Here is a 14,740-nt window from a genome sequence, read left to right on the forward strand (position 1 = left end):
TTCTGTACTTGTTCTTTGATAGATTCTTGAAGTATGTATGATTAAAATAGCTTTAAGGAGTTCCTGTTGTGGCTCAGTAGGTTAAGATCCCAACATAGTGTCTGTAAAGATGCAGGTTCGGTCCCTGGCCTTGCTCAGTGAGTTAAGGATCCGGCATTGCCACAAGCTATGTAGCAGATGCGGCTCGGATCTGATCTTGCTGTGGTTGCGGCATAGGCCTGCAGCTGCAGCTCCAATTTGACCCCTGTCCCAGGAACTTCCATATGCTGCAAGTGTAGTTGTACAAAGGGGGAAAAAAATTAAAAGTAGCTTTTAGGGTTTAAAATGGTTAAAATTGGCAAAATGCTTGCTAAAACATTATTTTGTCAGTCCACTGTAGAGCAGAATTCAGAGCTAAATGAAACTATTACTGAAAATACTTGGATGATTTTATTGGAACAGCTATATAACAAAGCTGGGATTATTATTTCCTTACAATGTTTTTCTCCGAAAATAATGATGCATTTTAGATTTCTGTTTGGTTTGGTTTGTTTTGGGGCCTCATCCACAGCGTATGGAAGTTTCTGGGCAGGGATTGAATCCAAGCTGCAGCGCAACCTACGCCACAGCTGCAGCAACATTGGATCCTTAACCCACCGCCCTGGGCTAGAGATGGAATCTGCACCTCAGCAGCGACCCCAAGCCGCTCAGAGACAACACCAGATCCACTGTGCCACAGCAGGAACTTGTATGATGAATTTTAGTTTTAAATTCACGCATCAGGACAAGCAGTAAAACCTATGAACTCATTTACCACTGGTTCCACTGCACGTTTGCTCAATTAAAATAAAAGAGAATTAAAATAAAAGAGAATGAACACTTTTGCCTGAGGCTTGAAAATAAAGCAGTCAAATTCCAAAAAAAAAAAAGGAATAAACAGTATTTTTCAGTATTTCAAGCCAAAGTAGTGGCTCCATTACAAGTATTTATAATTTCTCCTATTATAGCCAATAATAGGAGAATTTGAACAAGTGAAAAGAAATATGAGTAAATGTTTAGTTTCAGTGTATCCATTAATACTTTACATTGTACATATGGTCTTTTATGAAATGTGTATGCAAATGATGTGCAGGTTCACAGGGGTTTTCAAACCCTTCTCAGATCCAAACATGTAGGGCTCTAACCCTTGCACACTTTGAACTTAAGGTCCACTTTAAAAAAATCTATTTCACGTATTAGGATTACAAATAAGATTTCTCGCTGATCTAGCAAAACCTCTGATCTAGCAAAAGAAAAGTTCTTTACCTGATCTGGTTTTGGTGACTTGGCTGAGATCATCCTCATCCTCATCACAGCTATCAGAGCTTAACTGTTGGAGGACTGTTTCTGACTGGCTTTCAGCTTGATTTGCATCTTTCTGCTCTTCAAAGCTTCGAAGTGCAACAAGACGATGATGTATGGCTGTGTGCAAGCGTCCTGTATCTTTGGCACTGGCCTGCAAGAGGGAAAGTAAGTTGTTAAGAATATAAGTAACTTAATAATAACCTTGTTTTACAGATTTGTAATCTTTCCCTGTTAATAAGGAAGGAATTGTTTGGTGTAAACAGGGTGTAAATAACCCTGAAACCTAAAGGGTATAGCGCCAATTCTTCTTGAGCCAACTTGAATCCAAAAGCAGATAATTTTATGAGTTCTCAATTTTGTGCTTGTTAAACTGAGAAAATGAAATTCTGTGATTTAGAATTTCTCTTTGAATTTGTTAAGACCATCCTTCCTTAACTATTTTTCACTGTAGAAATTGTAGGCTTAGAGGGGAAAAAAGACTTTCATTGCCTTTATATCACTTGCTTAGACATCCCCTGCACGCTGTGTAGCTCTGTAGAAAAGCAAAGCTCCTTTGACTGGTCTATAATATTGTACCATGAACACATCAGAAATCCTTGCTTTCAATACTTTGCTATTTTTATAGCTATTAATATAAAAAATGATGCTACCAATAACATGGTATAACATTTGCTGTTATTATATTTTTATTTCTTAAATCCTCATAACAAAATAAATTAATTATTGTTGCCATTAATTATTTATGCCATTTATATTAGCAAAAACACACAGTACAGGTATTTAATGTACACTTGTTTCCTCTTCCCTTTACAGATAAGAAGATTATGGCTCAGAAAGGCATGACTTCTCTGAGTTTACGCAGCTAGTTGGCAGATTGCCTGAGACTTGGTTCGTCATCAGAGTCAGTGCTCTTTAAGGTAACATATTAGTGGTTTACATTTTTGTATCTTTTCATGATTTCAAAGAAAATCTGGGAGAACTTTTCTCTTTGCTAATCCTGCAGAGAGTTATTGAATGTACAAAGCCAAGAACTGAGGGTTGAACCAACAATATGTCGACTTTTGGGGAAATGGGTCTTAAAATATATTTTTTTGTTTGCATGTTCTTAAGTTGCCTTAATTATCTTTAGGGAAAAATAACTATACATTAATTAAAACATTTTTGTTTCTCATATCATATTAGATATTACATAGGAGATGTTAAGTAAATATTTGTTGACCTGACTCATTTAATTTTTTATATCATGTGCAAAAATATAATTTTTCTTTAGTAACAATAACAAATATTGAAAGAGGGTTTGTAATTGAAATATAAATACTATTCTACTTCCTTGACTTTTCTACATTGATCTTTATTTATTTATTTGTCTTTTTTTGCTATTTCTTGGGCTGCTCCCGCGGCATATGGAGGTTCCCAGGCTAGGGGTCTAATCGGAGCTGTAGCCACTGGCCTACGCCAGAGCCACAGCAACGCAGGATCTGAGCTGCAACTGCAACCTACACCACAGCTCACGGCAACGCCAGATCGTTAACCCACTGAGCAAGGGCAGGGACCGAACCTGCAACCTCATGGTTCCTAGTCGGATTTGTTAACCCCTGTGCCACGACGGGAACTCCTACATTGATCTTTAAATATGCCTTTCCCTGGATTACATTTCCTTTTGCCAAATTCACTCAGACATTTTCATTCAAGAAATTCAGAATAAGTAAGAGCACAATGATGTATTCTTTGAACAACAAATTCGTAATGCTTAAAAAAATTTCCAGGAGTTCCCGTCGTGGCACAGTGGTTAACGAATCCGACTAGGAACCATGAGGTTCAGGGTTCGATCCCTGCCCTTGCTCAGTGGGTTAACGATCCGGCGTTGCCGTGAGCTGTGGTGTAGGTTGCAGACGCGGCTCGGATCCTGCGTTGCTGTGGCTCTGGCGTAGGCTGGCGGCCACAGCTCTGGTTAGACCCCTAGCCTGGGAACCTCCATATGCCGCAGGAGCGGCCCAAGAAATAGCAAAAAGACAAAAAAAAAAAAAAAAAAAAAAAAAAAAATTTCCAGAAAGTACCGTAAGAAAATGCTAGTGAGAATGAAAATTGGTTGAATCTTTCTGCAGAGAAATTCATCAAGACAAATTAAAACCTTTTCCTAAGAGAATTAACATGTATGTACATAGAGAATTCCTTGAAGAATTTATAATAACAAACAGTAAATTAGCAAAGTATTTAACAAAGTGGAATTAATGGAATAAATTATGGTACATAATAGAACAGAATTATTTTCTCCTATAAAAGAATTCTTGAAGAATGAACTCCTATTTAATAACAGAAAACACTCATTTTCATTAAGTGAAAAGATTACTTATGTGTATTTCACAATCAAATATTAGCTATCTAATCTTCTCAGTCACTTTATAAAGTATATATTATTGTCTTCCATTGGCAGCTGGGTAAAATCAGGTTGAGGCAGGCTAAATAACTTGCCTGAAGGTCATACAATATGACACATATGTATATATATATATATATATACATGTACCCACACACATATATATTCTAAAATAGAATATAAGGCAAAAATGTTAATAGTGGCCATCTCTGGGAGTAGAATTCGGGGTGATTTTCATTGCATTTTGTTCGCTAGCCACTAAAAATTATCCCTCAATTTAAAAAGTCACCATGGGCCAGGTATTGAGCAACAGAATCTAATCTTAGTTAGATTTAATCTAATCTGATCTAATCATAGTCTCAGTCTCAATGTGAGTCTCAGGCCTGTTGCTTTACCCACTCAAAGGCAAGGCCATCTGGACTAGCAGAGTATCCAGTATCATCTCCCTAAATGGTAAGTAGGGTTTGGGTATATCCCTCTAATGTCTTAATACTCAACATCATTTATACCTAACACTTACTGGTGGTTAATAAAACCTTTGGTTTTTCATCAGTGGGTACTTGCCAACTATTTTTTTTTCCCAGTACTATATGTTCGCTAAGTTACTTGTCATCTTCTGCCTGAGTCACTTGAATACTCAGTCTCCTAAGTCTCAGCCTATGGAGGAAATCCAGCCTTTTTTGTGGTCTGATTCCTGCCAGCTCTGACTCTTTTGCCTGGATCTCGTATTTGAGGTCAAGCATTCCTGCTGCCAAAAGAGCGAAAACTGTAAAACTGTTCTCGCATCCTGTTGCCTTGGAGATTGACTCATGTCCAGAATTGGAATTTGCAATTGGACAGGTTGTTTTAACTTGCTAGCTCTGGGTTTTTCCATTTCTTGCTGGTTCCTTTCCAGTGATCTCAAAGCCTCAATTTCAGCTTGGGGTTTAAGCATCAGACTTTGTATCCTGAATCCTGACAGTAGTCTCTGGTAATTTAGTAATACTGTTGACATAATTTTAATAGTAAAGAAAAATGTGGAGGTTTGACAGCATATACCAATACAAATGTCTTGGGACCAGTTCTGCTATAGATTTTAGTGGTAACCTCTAAATTTAATGTAAAATTTACGTCTTATATTAGATGGTAAACAATGATAATGCCTGACTTTTTGCCAGTGGTATAGGTTATTATAATAAAATGAAAAAACAATTTAGTAACTGCAAAGGATCTGTAAATATAGTAAGATAATCAATCCTCTGTTCTAAAATTTTTCACTTACCTGAATTAAAAACACTTTGATATGATAGTCTTCTAAATCAGTAGCTGTTATTCGTAAATTTTTGTGGCTTGCTCTTTGAATCTCCATTTGAGCCCAGAGTTTGCTGTTGAGAATCAGCCTCAGGCTGCCTTGATTTCGCATAACTAGAATAGGAAGGTGAATTTATCAGACTTCAAAACAGTTGACTCCTTAACCTTCCAGAGGAATTTACCATTTTGAAAGCAAATAAATCTAGTTGTTTTTCAGACTCTACTTTTTTTTCTCTTTTTTCTTTTTTTGGCTGTGCCCACAGCATGTGGAAGTTTCCAGTCTAGGGACTGAACAGAGCCACAGCAGTGACAATGCCAAGTCCTTAATTGCTAGACTACTGGGGAACTCCCTGTTTTCACTATTAAATTGTAATTTAATTGACTAGATTATAACTTGGTTTCAAAATTGGGCTTATTATGTTGGACCACCACTTTTTCAGCTTAAATGCTAAAAATGCTATTTTTGTACTATAATATTTAAGAATGGTTAAAATTTTAGAACTCTTCGAAGATCTAGTGATCTGAAGCCTATTTACCCAAGAGTTGCTTACAGTGGAGAACAGTGAAACAAAAACTTTAAGCTTTCAAAAAATGGAAATAGTTAAATAAATGATAGTGTAGCTATTGAAGATATTCTGAACCCATTATGAATACTGAGGAAAGATAACCTGATGTAGAAAGCTGACCATGGTGTACTATGTAAAAGAAAGAATCAGATTGCAAAGCAATATAAACACCATGAGTCACAAATTTTTCAATATATTGTATACAAGGTCTAAAAGAATATATTTCATTGACAGAGGCTAGCAGCTACAGGAAGATAGACGTATGAGTAATTTCATTTTTTTCTTTTTGTTGATCCATATTTTCTGTTTTCTGTTAAGGAACATGTATTATCTGTATAATTAAAAGACAATTTGTTTTCTGTGTTTTGGGGGCAGGTGGTGGAAGGAGTGAAATTAAACCAGAGTAGAAAAAAACTAGTACATGCCTTGAGAATGATACTTAGTTGGGTTATTTAAAAACCTATTCACTAGTGTTCCTGCTCTCTTAGTCTGAATTCTATTCCTTATTCCTTCCTTGAGCTTGATATCTAAAACTCATCTAATATCATATACTAACTTCTATCTGTGGTCTCTGCCACAAGTTTGACTGCCCAATATGGACAAGTAAACGCCTCCACCCCTGCCCAGATATTTGCCTGTGTTTACTTTCAGTTTGGGCCTCTGAACAATGCCCAGTGTGTCTTTTGGGATGCCAAAATCTCCTCTGTTTTTCAGTTTGACCAGATTCTGAACAACACTCTGCCTGCAGGATTCAATAACCACACGCATTTACTTGAAAACTGACCCTTCATTCCAACCCACACACCATGTTTAGAATGCCAAGAATAAGCAATAGGGCCAAAATTCTCTTTTAGAAAACCTGTTACCCTTCAAAAATAATTTCATCCTATTCCTTTAAATAACATTGAGATTATTATTTGGGTGTGTGCTGGGCTCTGTCATATCTGCTTTTCGTGCATTATCTCACTGATTTTTCACAGTCACTCACTAAGTCATGGACTACTATCATCTCCATTTTAAACTGATGCACATGGAGCAGAGGGAGACTAAGTAATGTGTCCAGTGTCACCAGTTAGGGATGGAGCCAGAACTGAAACCTGTGTAGTCTGACATCAGAGCCTACTTTAAAGAGGAAGCCCCTGTAGTGCATCAGAAACAATTTTGTTTTCAGCAGTCTAATTTACTGACACATGACACATCTCTAGAAAATAATGCGTAACTATATTGGAAATTTTTTGCCTTGAGAAGTAGTGTGACTTGCTTTACAAAATGATTCCTAGAGTTCCCGTCCTGGCTCAGTGGTTAACAAATCTGGCTAGGAACCGTGAGGTTTCAGGTTTGATCCCTGGCCTCGCTCAGTGGGTTAGGGATCCAGAGTGTTGCCGTGAGCTGTGGTGTAGGTGGCAGATGTGGCTCGGATCTGGCCTTGCTGTGGCTGTGGCGTAGGCTGGCGGATACAGCTCTGATTAGATCCCTAGCCTGGGAACCTCCATATGTTGCGGGTGCGGTCCTAGAAGAGGCAAAAAGACAAAAAAAAAAAAAAAAGACAAAAAAAAAGATTCCTTACTTAGTCTTGACTGGAATGTTGCACAGTCACTGCCAGCTGTGTCATTCAGTCTCAAAGCTCCTCTTCCCCTTTCAATCCAGGATTGTGCTGGTTTGTTGAATATAAAAAGCTTGCAATTGATCTAAAGGACAATTTTTTTTAATATTAAAATATAGAAAATTTTTCAAAATGATTTCTTTCCTATGCTATAACAATTTTGTCTGATATTTTACTAGAGTAACCTTTTAATGATTTCTACATCAACTTTAATAATTTATTTAACTTCTAAAACTGGACAATTTTTGCATAGTTCAAACATTAAAAAGCAAAACACTGTACAAAGTGAAAAGTACCCCACCATCCCTAGTTCCACCCCCAATATATATATATATTTCCCCTATTTTCTTCAATAAATGTTAGAATACCATGCATACTTTCTGCATCTTGCTTTTTCACTTAACAATATATCTACATGTATCAACTCTTAAACTAAACAATGTTATTTGAGCTATGTAATTTATTTAAACATAAAGGAATCATGGTACTATTTGTATCCTTGAAAATTTTTGGCAAATACAGCAAAAGAACTAGGTTGTGACATCACAGAATACCATACTGTAATTTAATGCCTACAAGTAGTTCTCGAATATTACTGTGTACAAGAATCGCCTAGATGACTGGTTAAAAATATAGCATGTCAGGGCCTCACCCCTGGTGATTACTCCAGTGAATCTGGGATTAATCTAACGTAAATGTATCAGTAGATCATGGGGGAAGAAAATGGAAATGAAGGGGGTTTGGGGTAACAGCAGATGGAGAAAGACTAAGGGAAATCTGTGATTTGTTGAAAATGGTTAAGTTGTAGTAATTATGTTTCAGATGCCTAGACTGATAGCTGTGCCACTCAATATTCAAATACTCTGTGTGATACCATATACTACATCTGTGAATTCTTGATTCATGTGAAATTCAAAACTTATTTAAAAGAACTTTTAAAGGAAAACAATACTTTGTAACTGTCTTGAGTTGAAATCACTTACTCTTAACTGCATTTGTAACCCTCAGTGTAAATACAATTTTAAACCATATAATTGATTATAAAAGCCGACATGAGAAATATAAAACATAGGTCTGAAGTTATTTTAAGACAGGGTCCTCGGCTGTCTTCTTCCTACGGAACCAACGTGAAAGGTTGTAATCCCATTTTCCTGCAAAATTACATGTACAAACTTAAGAATACAACAAAATACTGGTTTAATCTTTGGAAGCCCCTAACATTTTTATTTAAGCAGCTCAGTCTTTATGAAAGCTATCCTTCTGCCTTTATTTTTAAAGATTCCTCTGCTGGGGATAATTTTATTGCTCATATGTAAATACTACCAAAAAGAGCAATACCTGATATACAGACCTTTAACACATTGTGTTCTGCTTCCTCCCCTGTTATAACATCAATTTTCTCCAGCAAATATTTTGGTGAGGGTTTAGAAGAGAAAGCAGCAGCTGATTCAATGAGGGATATATCTTTAGTAGAGTCTATTCCTAAGAGAAAATAGGGGGAAAAAGATGTAAAAGGCTCCCTTTTCTTTGCTGTGAAAGGTCGTTCTTGCCCCTGTTAACATACATGTCTCCTTAGCTTTTTTATAACAATGAGCGTTTCCAGAAAATCAAATTGCTTGAATTTAGGCAAGTCTCTCTAATAATCCCCCATATCATTAAGCCAAAATATTTTAAATGCTTATATATCATTTATCCATATTTATAATATGCTTTTTAAAATTTTTTTTTGTTTTTTGTCATTTGTCTTTTTAGGGCCGTACCCGCAGCACATGGAGGTTCCCAGGCTAGGTGCCTAATCGGAGCTGTTGCTGCCAGCCTACGCCACAGCCACAGTAACGCCAGATCTGAGCAGTGTCTGTGACCTACACCACAGCTCAGGGCAATGCCGGATCCTTAACCCACTGAGTGAGGCCAGGGTTCGAACCTGCAACCTCATGGTTCCTAGTCGGATTTGTTTCATTGTTTTTGTATTTCATCGATATTAAACAAATGACAGGAAAAACATAAAATAGACTAGTTGAATCAAATATTTGATAAATGAAATAACTCTTACTTGAGTTTGGAGAGTTGATAGGAAATTTTAGAGTGAATTTGAATGGCTTTTCCTTGATGTACGAATCATTTTCAAGGTGAGACTGGGTGAGGTTTTGAATACCCTGGGGGCGGGGAGAAGATGTATTACTCCATTTTATCTTCATGTATTTGCAGTAGGCCCAGAAATACTTTTGTTATTCTGTCTCAACATGGCAAACAAACCCAACGGCTCTGTTTTTGTATTGGGCTCCTTCTGCACCAAACAGGGAACTCCTCCCCATTGTTAGAAGACCTTGACTCAGATCTCAGGAAGCAATCTAGTTAACTACCAGCCGACTTCAGGTGGGATCTAGTTCCAGGAACAATGGGAGACGTTTTCGAGACCCAAAAGGAAGTAGCAGCTGTTCACGCTACCACCAACTAGAAGGAGGTGCAACTCTTGTGAATTTCTCAGGGTATTTCAGTATTCCCATCAATCCACTCTTTCTGTCCATTGATTTAAAAAATTGAAAAGTGGTCCAGAGAACCTACTAGCTGTCTCAGATCATCATTACAGAAAGAACCTAACTTTTATTCGAAGACAGATTTTGCCAGCAATCACTTGCAAGTCTATATACTGAATCGCTTTTAAGGGCTTTGCATATGTGTTGTAATCAATGCCTGTGAGCAAAGATGGAGCGATTGCCATGTCATTTGTGACCACCTGTATAGCCCCCTGTAGAACAGGGAGAGTTGGACTGTACTTCAGAACTTAGGTTTAGATCTTTTCCCTTATGAACTCAAGATTCTTTCACATTATTTAAATGGACATCAAGATAACCTGGTAAAACTGCTGGAGACGGGTGTAATTATCTCCATTTTAAAAAAACAGAAACTAAGGCTCAGAAAGTTTAATGGCTCACTTTGTAAACACATGGTTAGCAAACAAATCAGGAGGGCATCCTGGCCCCCACATCCCAGGGCCGCAGGATTACAGGATTAACCAGAGGACAAACACAGGTGATCTGTACAACTCCTGCTGTCCTAGAATGTTAGCAATTTGAAGAGAGAGGAAGCTCAGGTCCCTTTCCAAATCGAACTTAAAGTGCCCAGAGGACACGCACACAGGTACTGCCTCTCTCCAAACCTGTAATCTCCCACCGTAGTTCCTTTGTATAGGAATCTCTCGCTTCCCTTACACTCACCCAGGTGGTTTTCAATCCTGGCGGTGCATTCAAATCACACCTGGCCTCACCCACAGAGAGAGAGCCTGGTCTAATTGGTTTGAGGAGATGACCAAGCATAAGAAGTCCTTGGACAACTCACCAGATGATTGTCACATGCCACCAAACTTGAGACCCACGCCAATGCTTTATATATCATAAAAACACAATCCATGTGTGTTAAATTGAGTCGAATGTTAAAGCTGATCCCAAAAGGTCTGAAGAGTATTTTGCATCTGTGACATCTTACAGAAGCTATGACTAATCTAGGGCCAATCTAGTAATAAACGATATGGAATAAATGTGCCTAAATATGTTGTCCAGAACTTCACTCTGGAAGTTGGTCCATTCTGATTCAGATCCAAACGTGTGGGTCAGCAGCTCTAGGATTGCTGGAGCTGACCTTCACCTTGGGCATGGCAGAAGGGAGCCTCTAAGCTGAAAAGCTGTGACACTCCTCTTGGAATTGGGGTTCAGCCTGAAGCAGCTGTAGAATAGGTTAGGTCTTAAAAGTGACAGATTCGTAAAAGCCCTTAAAATCTTGGAATAAATAACTTCCCCAAAAAAAGGGAATTAAAAAAAAAAATCTTGGAATGAACAGGCCTCATGAGTTGGTCCTTTTTGCTATTCCGAGCTCCTACACAAGCTTTAAAATCTGTACATCCTCCTTGGGATACTTCATGTAATGAATAGCCCTAAGGCCAGCTCGCTTCTTTGTCTTATCTCAGCCAAATTCTGGTCTGGGCTGGACCAGGTAAAGCCATGGGCGCCTTTGCTCCACTTGGCTGTGTAATTCCCCATTGAAGATCATGCTCTGTTTTAGAAGCATGCGCTTTGGAAGGAGGACAGAGTAGCAATTGCCTCATGCAGGAGGATGCTCAGTATTAATTAAGGATGATGGTGATAATGGAGGATTTCACTTGGCAAGTACCTTCCCCTAGGCAAGTATACTATGATATTCCTTTTACTGCTAGTAAAAAAAAAAAAAAGCATTATTTTAATGCTTTTCATTATAAAAGCTTGAAGTAGAGGGTTGTGGTGAATGAGAAAAATTTGGCAAATGATTCTAAATGCATCTTGTGATGAAAAATGCTATTGAAAAACTATTAAAATATCATAATCAGTCAAGCTTATCTAATTATTGCAGGTAATTCTGGGATTTCCTTGAGTGCCTTTGTTTAATGGAAGTCAAAGAACTATTTAATATTCTTATCAGTAATAATGTTATAATTATATAATTATTTTCCTCTGTGGGTACTTGTCTATTATTCTAACAAGCAGGACTTGCTTCCCAGGAGAATATTTCCAGTTAGAGATAGAAAAATGTTCCTTTGAACCCAGAAGTTAAAAAATATGCTCCAATTTAACATTGTTTTAATTAATTCGTCTTCAGAAGTTTGAAGGGTCAGCTCTCTATAGAGTAATAGAAACATTTGCCGAAATCTTACCAAAACTCTTTCTAACATGTTTTCTCCAAAAATGAAATCAGAACTGCAACTTTTAAAAGAATGCTTATCTTCATTTGGTTGACATCTAAGGAAAAGAAATAAGCATTTGCTATTTTAAATATAATAGCAGTGGAGACAGTCATTTTAAACTTGAGCACATGAAATAATCAGATGATTTAATAGACTTATGTAAAGCATAAGAATATCTAACTTTTGTTTCTCTGAAGTTAATGAGAAATGAAGGAAGATTTGAGATGGTTACTTCCAGGGATGATTTTCAAAATATCTGACAGCTGTTACAGCCCTGGTCAAGACCAGTCCAAACAGGTCACATGCCCATCACTGTATTGGCTGTGTGATCAACCAGAGAAGCTGCCCGGCCCTTGTCTTTTTGCTTTTGACTCTCCAGTTTCCAATCTCTGCACTCCTCTTCCCAGCCGGCCAATGCTTTTAGCCATCTGAGGTCTGAGGGCAAAAGCAAAGCCAATCTAGCTTGTCGGTAATACTTGACTGTGCAGTGGTTTAATTTGGTATTTCCCACCCAGAAATTCTTCTTTAATGTTTAAGGTGTTTTGCATAGTGAGACACTCAAAGGCATGCAGCCCTCTATCTGCTGACACATGTACTCTGGGGTCCCTACTGCATCCCCAGTGTGCCCAGTAAGAGCCAATGTACCTGCATGGCCCTAATCTTGAGTCCAGTTAATCTATAGCTGGTTGTAATCTTCTCTTAGATCAAACATGCCCTTGTCACTGGTGATGCTCAAAAATACTAACTTTCACTTTGCATATTTCTTTGTTGTCTATCCAATCTATGTTGATAAATAATAATTAAAGAGACGGGAAGAAAAGAATGCCAGGGAAAGGGGAGGGAAGGCTAATCTAGTAGACAGATAATTAATGCCTAACTAAATAATAACTTAGCTATACCTATTTGAAACATTCTTACTCAAGTCAATGAGACAGCAGAGATGCTCCCATATCGATATGATAGTATTTAAATCTTAGAGATGTTTTGAAAAACATTTTACACTTGCATTCTTTATAAATTCTCCTTTCAAACAGAAACCTTGGCTGTTTATCTGTAAATGTCAGAAAATTGTTTTCCATAAATGGCTATAATAATAAAAGAAAGCAAGAGTGAAAGAACAACACTTCTGTTTCTGCATCATTAACTTACCCTACTGATGTAGCACCTAAAACATTCTGGTTAGTAGCCTGCTGGACTGAAATTCTGGCACTTGGTACATTTTCACTTAGCAAATATGAGTTACCCTCAGAAATCTGAAAGAAAAAAAAAAGCCATCAGAAAGTTTATTTAAACTGCCTTACTATATTGGGAGCATCAGACAAGGAAACAAGTTCTAGTTAAATGTATTGAAAACGTACTGTGTTCAAGTACTGCCCTAAACATTTTATATACATTCTCATATACCCCTCAAAACAACTCTACACACTTTGTGCTCCTGTCAACCACATTTTACAGGTGACTAAACTGACCTGGGCCAGGCCTGGGCCACCAGGAAGGGGCTGATATTCGAGCCTGGGTCTGACTGACTCCAGAGTGTGTGCGCTGATATTCAGAAATCCCACCTCCTTTTGTTACTTTTACCTTTTAGCCAAGTGAAGTTAATTCTTGTTTTTAGATTAGTTAAATATATATTTGGACTATTTAATCCCTATATAATTTAACTAATACACATTAGTTAAGTAGATATTTCAGGACTATTCAATATCCTAAGAGCTTCACCATCATGCCCACTCAGTGTGAGAGAAAACTCCATCTCATCCTCTGGAAATTTTCAACTAGTAACTTAAGCGATTAACTACTCCATCTGATATGTATATACATATGCACATTATCTGCATTCACATTTAAATGAAGGAGTGAGCAATTTTAAAACTAGAAAGAACCCTATCAATTGTCTGATCTAGTCTCCTCAGTGTTTTGTGGGCACATCCCTTCCTCCACCAGGATTTTTTAGAGATGTTGCAGGAACTTCATGTCTTTAAAGGTAAATAGGGGAGTTCCCATCATCGCACAGTGGAAATGAATCTGACTAGGAACCATGAGGTTTCGGGTTCAAGCCCTGGCCTTGCTCAGTGGGTTCAGGATCCGAATTGCTGTGAGCTGTGGTGTAGGTCACAGACGTGGCTTGGATCTGGTGTGGCTGTGGCTGTGGTGTAGGCCAGCAGCTGTAGCTCCGATTCGACCCCTAGCCTGGGAACCTCCATGTGTTGCAGGTTTGGCCCTAAAAAAAAAGCAAAAAAAAAAAAAAAATAATAATAATAATAAAGGTAAATAGTGTCTGTTTCCCCTTTAGCTTTGTATCAATCAATTAAAATAGGTTTGAGTATTTTTCCCTTTATAAAAGAATTTGAAAGCTGAGAAATATGTGTCGAGAGTATGTGCCATTGGTTAGCAAAGATCAAAGTACATGCTTATGACTCTGTCTCTCAAATGACTTTTCTCTCAGCTAAAATGTTTTTATTAGGCATATATTGTTTAAATTATATACAAGTTACCACTGATTAATGACAGGATGAATGAAAATTGCTCTAGTTTTGATATACAAGTTAATAAGGAACACAAAAGTAAGGGTTCCATAAAATTCACCTAGAGATAACTTTCACTATATCTATGGATTATATCACTTTGTCCAAATTCTGACGTTGCATCTTATATATAGCTTGTCTTGAGATCTTCAAAAATCATCATTAAACAGAGAAAATTCAATGATGGACCTATCCAATTAGGCTTTTCACTAATTAGGAATAAGTTCTATTCATGCTCTTTAGTAAGTTATTCAAGAAGAAATTCTTGCAAACAATAGCCTGGAAATTTCTCTTATGTTTCATTACTTAGAAGGAAAGTACAAGAAATACATTAATAACTTT

General features: G+C 37.4%; 1 protein-coding gene across 2 annotated transcripts in view; it reads right to left on the reverse strand.

The window, feature by feature from the left end:
* Positions 1–14,740, reverse strand: part of RANBP3L (RAN binding protein 3 like) — a 49,483-nt gene that overhangs the window by 1,825 nt on the left and 32,918 nt on the right. For both annotated transcript variants that reach the window (XM_021076595.1, XM_021076594.1), the window contains 7 exons: positions 13,023–13,126; positions 11,844–11,928; positions 9,213–9,315; positions 8,511–8,641; positions 7,124–7,244; positions 4,962–5,104; positions 1,285–1,474 (listed from right to left, as the gene is read on the reverse strand). In XM_021076595.1, coding sequence (XP_020932254.1) covers positions 1,285–1,474; positions 4,962–5,104; positions 7,124–7,244; positions 8,511–8,641; positions 9,213–9,315; positions 11,844–11,928; positions 13,023–13,126 — 877 coding nt within the window. The remainder of the gene's footprint in view (positions 1–1,284; positions 1,475–4,961; positions 5,105–7,123; positions 7,245–8,510; positions 8,642–9,212; positions 9,316–11,843; positions 11,929–13,022; positions 13,127–14,740) is intronic.

The sequence above is a fragment of the Sus scrofa genome, chromosome 16, assembly GCF_000003025.6.
Source record: "Sus scrofa isolate TJ Tabasco breed Duroc chromosome 16, Sscrofa11.1, whole genome shotgun sequence".
NCBI classification, from domain to species: Eukaryota; Metazoa; Chordata; class Mammalia; order Artiodactyla; family Suidae; genus Sus; species Sus scrofa.